The sequence below is a fragment of the Equus asinus genome, chromosome 16 (genome assembly GCF_041296235.1).
Source record: "Equus asinus isolate D_3611 breed Donkey chromosome 16, EquAss-T2T_v2, whole genome shotgun sequence".
In the NCBI taxonomy this organism is placed as follows: Eukaryota; Metazoa; Chordata; class Mammalia; order Perissodactyla; family Equidae; genus Equus; species Equus asinus.
Window position 1 is genome coordinate 22199650 of NC_091805.1, and position 10193 is coordinate 22209842.

Below are 10193 nucleotides of genomic sequence, written 5' to 3' on the forward strand. Positions count from 1 at the left end.
GCTCAGCCTCTTATCAGGTGCCTGCCTGAGACCACCTTTGAGGAAAAGAATTGCAGTTAATGACACAGAACTAAGGAACAGTGATAAATCTGCATTTTTCGGTATAAAATACCAGTACCGCCTTAACTACTTTAAGATATGAGACCTCAGTTAATGCATTCCGGGTATTATAAAAGCTTTTCATTTTATCAGATGTTCACAAGTCAAATACTCACATTTTCAAAACTCACCTCTTCAATAGTGTCCTTAAATAACGGCAAAAGTAATTCTACAGAAAAGGTTGCCAACTCAGCTTCCTTAAATGTTGCTTCCAATTCAGTCTTTTCATTTAGGATGTCCTGCTTTAGGCTAATTACATATGCACAAATAAAATTTAAGTTAAATCTGACATATAAACTAGTTATACTTTTTATGCAAATATAGCATACTTTGACTAAATATTACAGTTCCATAAACTGTTGTGCAAAATGTAACAGTAAATTGTCACTGAAACTGTATGAATTTTTTTCCATACATCCACATTTTTTCTACACTTATTATACATGGAAAAACAGTTTTTAAAATTTTAAAATATGTAAAACACAAACCCAATAGCAGTGTTTCACATGCTATTTGACAATTATTCAATATCCCTTGTCTGGTTGGTAAACGATTTGTTTGAATGTGTATATGCATTTTTTTCTTTCCTTCCTTCTTCCTTACTCCAAACCGAAAAGATTTGTTTTTCTAAATCTTAGTCTCAAATCCTTTCTTGAAACTTAACTGTTTTTCACAAAAAAATTTCCTCTAGAAGAACGAATAAGCTAAACAAATGGAACAAAAAAAACCTAAAGCTCTCCAGGTGTCTAAAAGTCCTTTACATTCGACTTTAGGATACGTTATCATTCAGAACAAAACTGGTATTTGCCTTCTTGATTACGTTTTACCTAGACACTACTGTGTAACACTGTAAGATACATTTCTTTTTTTTGCCCACATTTTTACATCCTGAAATCAGGATGCTTCTTACAATCTTTGTCAGTCAGGAGGCAGTCCTGACGTGTCTTTCCTGCACAAAACCAAAACACACAGAATGGTCATCCAACGCTGTGGAGGATATCCCAGGGCTAGGGAGCAGCACCTTCCTAAGCCCTGGGAACGAAGGCTCCTAGAGAGGGGTTGAGGGAGTTGGTGAAGTAGGAATGTTTAGCAACATTCCAGAAGCAAGACTCCAATGTAGGCTTGCTGTATGTTGTAATTAAGAGCTCAGCATAGATAAGTTTTATTTCATTTAAAGATGCTCCTGAGAAATGCCATCTCACCAATACTCAATAGCAAGGACAACTCTGAGTCAAAGAATGACTCCAAAGAGTTGGACTTTGAGTATAAAGAAGTTTTGAGAATACCTTAACTAATTTATTTCACTCACATTTTATTTTTATATAAGTACAGAGTTATTTGGATTAAAAATCTATGTGTAATTATGTTTGAAGGAGCTTTTTCAAGATTTATAAATAAAATTTCAAGTGATAAGATATAATTTTGTCTTTAATTGGCAGCTCTTTTCTTTCTTTATGGAACATAATGGCTCATCAACAATTGATGGCGTCTGAGTGGTTATGTCAAATACTAGATTTGGTTCTTAAACACCACCGACTTAAAGTGATGGGCCTAAGAAAATATTGACTATAAATGACACCAGTCCATTACTAAAAGCCAAGGGCAGAACATCAAAAATGATTATAGATGACAAAATATCATTTTCATTTATAACAAGCTAAATCAGAAGCTGGACTACACCATCCATACTGACAATAATGGTATTTTAAGATTGGCATTTTTGGGGGCAATGAGTCATATAAATAACAAGTGTTATTCTCCATACTAAAGAAGCAAAATATGATAGGTATTTGTTATACAGCAATACACCAAAGGACAGTGACTGATCACTTATTAACTACATTTCCAATATTCCAAAGTATTTATAGTTTAATTTACCGTAAAAACCTTTATACATTACAAATTCTTAATAGGTAAGGTTTTCATTTTTAATTGCTTTCATTAAGATTCAAAAAAACTAGTCAAATTCTGCTAAGCGAGTATATTTGTAATCAGATTAAATGAATATATGAATTATTAGCTTTGAAGAAGATATTCTCAAAAGAATGCTGTATTTGATTCAAACAATTTACAATATGGACAAAACATGAAACTCTGAAATCAGAAAATGAGATATCCCCTGTTATTGTTGAGAATACCAGCAGACTTGACTTTCACTGGCGTGCTGTGGTAAATGTTCTTTCTCTCGTCTACTTTTAAAATGGGAAAACAGTTCTTCTGAATGACTTCCATCATTTGAGGGCTTCTCCATAAATTCAGCAAATGGATTCATAGGTGGCTTCCACAACTTCTCCACATAAGCTGAAAGCTAGGAAATATTTTAGTAATTAAACATTATTTCAGTAAAGATTCTTTTTTTCTGTCATTATAAATAAAGATCCTAAAGATGTCTAAAAGAATATTTCACAGACAAAATTGAAATTATAACTGCTATTCATTGTGATATTAATGCAAACTAGTATCAAAATTGCATAGCACACCCATTCAACAATTTCCAAACACAGTTTACAAAAGACCCACTATTTTCTACATAACCACAAGAATGTAGAAATTTTTATTAGTCTATTTCTTGTTTTTTTTTTTTTTGTCCTTTTTTTGCTTAAGGAAGATTGCTGCCAGTCTTCCTCTATTTTATGTGGGATGCCACCACAGCGTGGCTTGATGAGTGGTGCTAGGTCTGAGCTCAGGATCCGAACCCGCGAACCCAGGCTACTGAAGCAGAGCATGCAAACTTAACCACTATGCCATTAGGCCAGCCCCATTATCAGTCTATTTCTTGAAGTATTATAGTATTACCTTAATCCAATCAGACTAGAAAATGGATATTAAAACTATGGGTTGATTATGGTCCTCAGTTTCAATAGATCCATCCAATAGGAAACGTACATTACTTATGCCTAGAACAGTAGAAATTTAACATACTTTTGGAAATATCTGGCAAAAGTAGCTACAAAGAAAATAGGATATTCTTTTTTTTTTTTTTTTTTTTTAAGATTTTATTTTTTCCTTTTTCTCCCCAAAGCCCCCCGGTACATAGTTGTGTATTCTTCGTTGTGGGTTCTTCTAGTTGTGGCATGTGGGACGCTGCCTCAGCGTGGTCTGATGAGCAGTGCCATGTCCGCGCCCAGGATTCGAACTAACGAAGCACTGGGCCGCCTGCAGCGGAGAGCGCGAACTTAACCACTCGGCCACGGGGCCAGCCCTAAGAAAATAGGATATTCTTTTGAAAGTAAACCTTTCAAACTTAAATTCACTTATTCCTATTTCTGAGCTCAATCTGGGATAGTCTTTGGTGATAATGAATAGACAGATGATATTACTTCTAAATTTTACTAAATAATCTAATTGTTTTCACTCAAACTTAGAGATGTCACTTAAAAAATATGAATGTTTATGAATTTCTTCAAAACTGTTTCATTTTAAGTAATGAATTAGAGCTTTAGCGATCATTAAGACTGTATTTCACAAATCTAATACATGGTAATGTGTCTCCCTGACTTCATGTTTCTACAAAACTAAATGTTATATTTAAAGTTTCCGGCATTTTTTTCAGAGCTATTTTACCTCTTTGTAATTTATTTTCATATTTCTGTATTATAAAATACATATGTTTAAGAATTTTCAATACTTTAGGTAGATGCTGAAAATTATTTACAACATTTAATTAGCAATTCAGAAACCTTCCAAAGTGTCTGTAAAAATGTGTTTATTTTTGTCTGAAGGTTCTATATACTACAGAGACAAATATTTAGGATATAGGCCAATGAAAAGTATGCTCATATTTTTGAAATACCAGCAACTCATGTCCAAAAGGAACTGCTGAATAACCTACAGATAATCTAGGATGATCTTCTTGAATACTACAAACATGTAACATCCGTTATTTGGACATAACATTTTGAGCTATCTGTAGTCTAGAAAAATTAAAAATATACAGATACACAAAATCAAATGGAAAACTAAGGGTGAAAAAGAAGATGTCTGGATAAGTCACTGCAATTGAGAGAACTGATTGGTTCAGCTGCAGTAGCCACCCCGCTCAGAGAGGGACAGGTATTTATCTTTCATCCATTCAGTTGTTTAAATATTTGTCTTTCTGTACACTAGAATCTCAATAAAGAATGTCTTACTGATATTTGAATCCTCAGCACCTATAAGCCTTGTAAGAGCTAAGCAATACCTGAAGGAGAGGACTCAAGGCTTAGAGCAGCTAACGAATATGATGAATGTACACTGCTGCTTTTTAGTCATCCCTTGATTCATCATTAGAAGAAAAATGGCTCCTATATTTGGAATAAAAGCTCAAAAATCATTGTGAGAGGATAAGGATCCTCAATTTGTAGAAAATATTTTATGAGATAAGACTCAATTTGGTATCAGTATTTTAAATCAGTTCTAACTTGCCTTTGTGGACTACTGCCAGCTACATATACAATTCTTCTAAAAAGTTTGTCACAAGATAAAATCATACAACATTTTTCTGCTTCATCACCCAAAATAAGTAACTGTGTCTTATCTTAAAGGGTAAACAAATAAAATTAACAAAGTGGAAAAACAGGGATTTTAGTGATTCTTCAAAACACGAAGCAGAGCACTATATAAATCAAGTTTCAGATATTTCCATAGAAATTATTAGCAATCATATTCTTACAATCTAGAAATATTTTCCATGATAAAGATTGTTCAGAAGTTTCAAGGCACTGTACTATTTTCGTGTTGTGACAATACTATAATCAAAAGCATATGTGTGCTGAACAATGTAATAATTTTCTTTAGCTTAAAAAAATCCTGCCTTTATAAAAAATGCTATATTTTAGTCAGCAAAATGTATTCTTGTATGGAAAAGCAGATATTTCACAAGAAAATGTTTTCAATTATGTAGAATAAACTGCCAGTTGACAAATGTATTACATTTTTGTACAACTTGCTAGTGGTGAAACGAAGACACATTTTCCGCACACATACTTAATGATCAAATCCAAGATGACCAATTTTAAAATACTTTAAATGTTTAAAGAATTAAATTTCCTATACAGAGATGACTTTACCAGTTCCCTCCCCAAGAGGCACGTACTTAAAGCTTCTTCCAAGAGTGGTCATGGGCTTATGCTGATCCCGTTACACTCACTAAACTATGTTCAACTTTGGCCCACAACAAGCGTTTGGGGGATGGCTGTTCAGGGACCATGATGCTGGCCATGGTCAGAGAAAAGAAAGATCACAGTCCATGACCCTCCTTAGCACCTAGATTGTTCTAAGTAAACTAACCAGCTGCAGACAAATATGTATCTAAAATTAATCTCTCTGAAGAGAAAAGCATATGAATCTCACAGGTTTCAATTTGTTTTGCCAAACACTAATTCTTGGAAAATTAGCTCCCTATGGCTTCAAACAAAAGCACAGAGTTCTACTGAGAAATTCATCATGAAATATTCAGCAAGGAACACAAAGCAGATGCAGTAATGCTGCACGCTCCTCTCACTATTCCAGACACTAGTCAAAAATTCACTAGAGAAATAACTGTATGGCTTTTGAGACTCCAAAATGAAAAAATTGTACAGAAAATTTGGAAATAGGTAAAAAGTAAAAAAAAAACACAGGTGGAAAATAGATCTCACAAGTAAAAATTACCAAAATTGGAAAAAACATGTTCTGATATAGAGAGGTTAACTTAGATAAATAATTAGCTAAAGCTTCTCTCCAATGAATACAGAGAAAAAGAAATTTAAATTTAAAAGCCGGTTGCAGATTGGATAATATGGAGAAAAAAGTCGACAGCAAGTGACTGATACGTAAATACAGGATATCTACTTCAAGGCCCAAGTTCCCCTCCTGCCCAAAATAGTCCCCTGATTGCTCCAGCGCACCAAGAACCCCAAACATCTAATAGTATTTTCAGCATCACACAGTTGAGAATTTAATTACTCCATAAATGCTCATATTTTAGTTTTCTTGTCAACTTGCTACTAAATCTGTGGGGGCAAATATCATACCCATCATCCTTTGCCCTCAAAACTCAGCGAACACAGTGAGGGCATAGGTTCGGTTCTAACAGACAACTTAGGGTGACCAAATAATTTATTGTTTAAACTGGGACAATCACCCAGAAGAAGACTGGACCAAAGACATTCAGAATATTGCCTAATCACACAGTCAGTATCCTTTACCACGTAAACATAAAGCATTGTCCTTTCCTTCAACATGAGGACAACAACTGCCATTTATTAAGAGAGCACGGAATGACCTTATAAACATCATCTCACAAAAAGCCTTATGAGTTTGTTATTAACATCTAAAAGCTACGGATGGGGAAACCAAGTCTTAGAAAGGTCAAGCAGCTTGCCCATGATTACAAGTAAGGAAGTGGTGAAACTCAGTTTTGAACCAAAAGTCATCAGATATTAAAATATAAATAAATATAAGAATCTACACAACATACAAACTTGCTTCAATTCAGTCAGGTTTTAACAACACTCTTACAGATTCCATTTATATTCCAAAAATGAAAATTGTTCTGTGCAAGGAAATGGAGGATGAATAAGACTGAGCTCCTTGAAGGCACAGACTACTATTCTAAAGAGAGCAGACGGTGAACAGACCACTAAAATTCAGTGTGCTAAGGGGCTGTGACAGGGGACTCATGGGGTACCAGGAGAGCATACCTAATGCCAACTGGCAGGATTCTGGGAGACTTCCCAGAGGACGTGGAACCTCAGTAGAGTCTTGCAGAACAAGTTTGAGCTTGGCAAAAGGGAACCGGAAAAGGCGCTCCAGGTAGAGGTACAGGACCAGCAAGAGCAAGGAACTGTGAAAGAACATGACTTGCAAGTGCAAGAGGCAAAAGATGAGACTGGACACTCTCAAAGCTGTCACTGTCTGCCAAGCTCAAGAGCTTGAATTTTCTCCCAAAGGTTAAGATAGACCATTAAATAATGTTAAGCAGAGGAATAACAGCTCAGAAGTGCATTTTTAAAAGATAAATCCAGTGCTAGTTTGGAGAATGGGCTAGGAATATGGAGAGGAGAAGGGTAGAAGCAGCGAAACTGGTTACTAGGGTCCCAGAGAGATGAAATTTCAACATTCTTTTCCTATAAAAAATTTTGAAGGAATCAAATAAATGCTGTTTCCACTGGTGATAAAAACAATGAAGGAATTAGAAATAAAATGCCAGAATAAAAAGAGATCAGTACTGAAAGAAGTGATCAAATATAACACCTCATTTACCCATGACCATATGAATGGATTGCTCCCCATATAAATTCCACATAACAATAGTTTATTCGTTTAAGTACCAATATTAACTTAGACCAGTTTGAAAAAAACCTTTTAAAAATATTTCTTCCTTCCTTCTTAATCAGAGCATAGACAGACTGAAGATAATTTAACCATACCTTGATGATCCAGAGGCAGCATATTAAAACGAAAGAATATTGGGCCAGACTCATCCATTCTTAGTCTTTATGAGTCACCTGACATGGACAACCCTTAGCCACAAGGAGCCTAGGTTTTCTCTTCTACAAAATGAGAATAATTTTTGCAAGCCAAAGCTGTGGTGAGGTTTCAACAGAAAGAAGTAGAAGCACTTACAGGTGGGGTTTTTTGTTTATTTATTTTTTTTAATTTAGGGCCCCTATGGCTCACTCTATTGGGGCTGCTTTCCGACCAGGTCTTCTCTTTAAAATTTTTCATTTCTTTAAAAAAAAAAAAAAAATCTTGAGTCAATCACCATTCCTGAAATTACCTGCAGACCTGAGTTATTCGTATAGAACCAACTCTCATCTTCAAAACAACACTTTCAAGAGATATTCTTTGCAGAATTGTTACAAAGCATCTTCAGCGTAGTCATAAATTGATAGTACTACTAAACCAAAGCCCAGGGGAAAACAATCATTGACCTCCAACAGAAGTGTGCCCAGTGGGTAAATGTTATTTCAACCTTATAGCTATGCCCAACTCCTTGGGTCTCATTCATTTGCACAGACCAAGCACAGTGAATAAGAGCAATAGAAACAAAGCCATTTGCTCATACCTTTGGGGGTCTGGGATACAAAAACTATGTTATTAATACACACCAATTGTGAAAATAGGAGAGAAAGAGAAGCAAAAAATGGATATCCAGCTGTTATTACGAACATGAGCATGACATTCTTATTGCAAGCAGAAAGGTATCAAACTAATTCTAAAAGCAGAGAGCCTTTCTGTGGTTTGTTCCTTTAACCACAACTAACCAAGCGGGGCTTAAAACCATTCCAAGAACCTCATTCACTGACTAACACCCGAACCTGACCATGCCTGTCGCCGCAATACTTCAACCCCAACATCAGCCAGTCCGGCTTTGGTCGTCTCAGTGAACAAGCACCGCTTAACTGACCACCCATCCGCAAAACCTAGCACTGCGTTTACTTAATCTCTTTTATTACAACCTCTCCAAAGAGACTATTATCGTCCTCATTTTACAGAACTGAAGCCAAGGTTAAGTGACCTGCCCAAGGCCACACAGCTGGTTCACTGGCAGAGCCAAGACTGAACCCAAGTCGGCCTCCCGCCAAGGACTGAAGGGGTCTCCTATAGAGGCTGGAACCTAGAAGGAGCCCGGAGGAGTTATTTCCTGAGGTTTTATGGAGTATTCTTCAAACATGGAGCCCCAGGGCCTACCACACTCTAGGATATTAGGTGGTGGGCCGAGTACGAGAGCACGATTTCGCTACTTTGGAAAGGAATGCCGCCAGGCGCCGGGCCGGCTCGGTCAGGGCTCGGTTCTGAACAAGCCCACCTCGGCTAAGATCCGCCCTGCGCCCCAGGGACCACCCCCTTCCTAAGAGTCCGGGCGCCGCGGCCTCGTTCTAGAGCAGGCCGTCGGTGTGGGGGAAGGGGAAGGTGTGGGCAGAGCGGGGCTGAGGTGTACTCCGGGCCTGCGCGAAGGGCTTCCACTTCCGGGACCCACGCCCCGCCCCGGGCCTCCGCGGGGCGCCCCCGTAACCGGCCAAGGGCAGCCCAAGCTTCCCACACAGACCGCGCCCCCGGCCTAAGGCGCGCCTACGCCCCCGCCGCTGCATCAGCACGGCGCCGTGACGTCAGCCCGCCGCCGCTCCGCTATGAAAGGGGTCCGAGGGGCCGAAAGGGCTGAGGCTTCGCAAACGTTAGCCGAAAGCCCGGAGGGCGTACCTGTGCTCTCCAGCCCTGGTCGGTCGGGAGGGAGCGGGACGCGGGGGGCAGTGCAGGGGGCAGAGCTAGGAAGGAAGGCGGATTCCTGGACCTGCTTGCGGTGGAAGGGGGCGCGCTAAAGTGCACCGGGAACAAAAGCAGAGCTGGTAACCTGCGAGCGGCTTCTCTGGCAACGGGCGCCCCGCCCCTTCCGGCGCGGCGATTGGCCGGGTCGGGAAAGTGAGCGCCGGCGCCTGTTGCTATTGGCGGGAGTGAGGGGGCGGGGCCTGGGAGAGGCGCTTTGTCTCTTGCTTCTACGGATAAACTTTCCTTCTGCAAACCTTTTGTTTTACGAAATGGGCAGTGCCTGTATGTAGTTAACAAGAATCTTACTTGTGCTCAACCAGAAAGGGAAATAAGGCAGATAGATTCCGAATTTTTTGACACTTCGCCTGGAAGAGCCCTGGCTTTGCTTTTTAAAGGGGAGATTTGAAAAGGCGAAGGCAACTGCAAGAAACCTCGTTTTAGGTGTATGGGATTGCTCTTCAGCTGAGATCCTCCCCTGGGCCTCTCTTTGCTCCTGTTAAGTGAGGGAGCCTGAGGGTGATCGCCTTTCGGGTCTCAAATTCTTTGGATCTGTGCTATAGCCAGCTTGTATGGTTTATAAACTCCTGAACAAGACGAGATTTTTATTCGGAAAAGTAAAAAACTTTATCCAACGCCTCAACTTAATGTTCATGTTAAGAATCGTACGCCATCGTATCAAGTTCACAGATAGAGCAACTATCAACCGAGCAGTTAACCATGGTGTACCTCCTGATTGATTTTACTAAGGAATAGTTTCCAGTGATGAGTCCAGCAATGCTTTTTCCAGCCCAGAACTGTGATTGTCCAGCAAAAAATTCCGGAGGGTTAAAAATTCATTCAACTGTTCTATATATGCAAATGCT

At 38.8% G+C, this 10193-nt stretch overlaps 1 protein-coding gene across 14 annotated transcripts in view; it reads right to left on the minus strand.

The window, feature by feature from the left end:
* ODF2L (outer dense fiber of sperm tails 2 like) overlaps window positions 1-9584 on the minus strand; it is a 35840-nt gene extending 26256 nt beyond the window's left edge. For 4 of the 14 annotated variants that reach the window (XM_044749160.2, XM_044749159.2, XM_044749154.2 and 1 more), the window contains exons 1-3: window positions 7687-7785; window positions 2238-2407; window positions 231-348 (exon numbers count right to left, since the gene is read on the minus strand). In XM_044749160.2, coding sequence (XP_044605095.2) covers window positions 231-348; window positions 2238-2371 — 252 coding nt within the window. In that variant the 5' untranslated portion in view covers window positions 2372-2407; window positions 7687-7785. Of the gene's footprint in view, window positions 1-230; window positions 349-2237; window positions 2408-6761; window positions 6921-7490; window positions 7791-7840; window positions 8976-9264 lie in introns of those variants that run through there. The other 10 variants (XM_070486758.1, XM_070486755.1, XM_070486754.1 and 7 more) reach the window with 8 other exon arrangements.
* Between the last annotated feature and the right edge of the window lie 609 nt (window positions 9585-10193).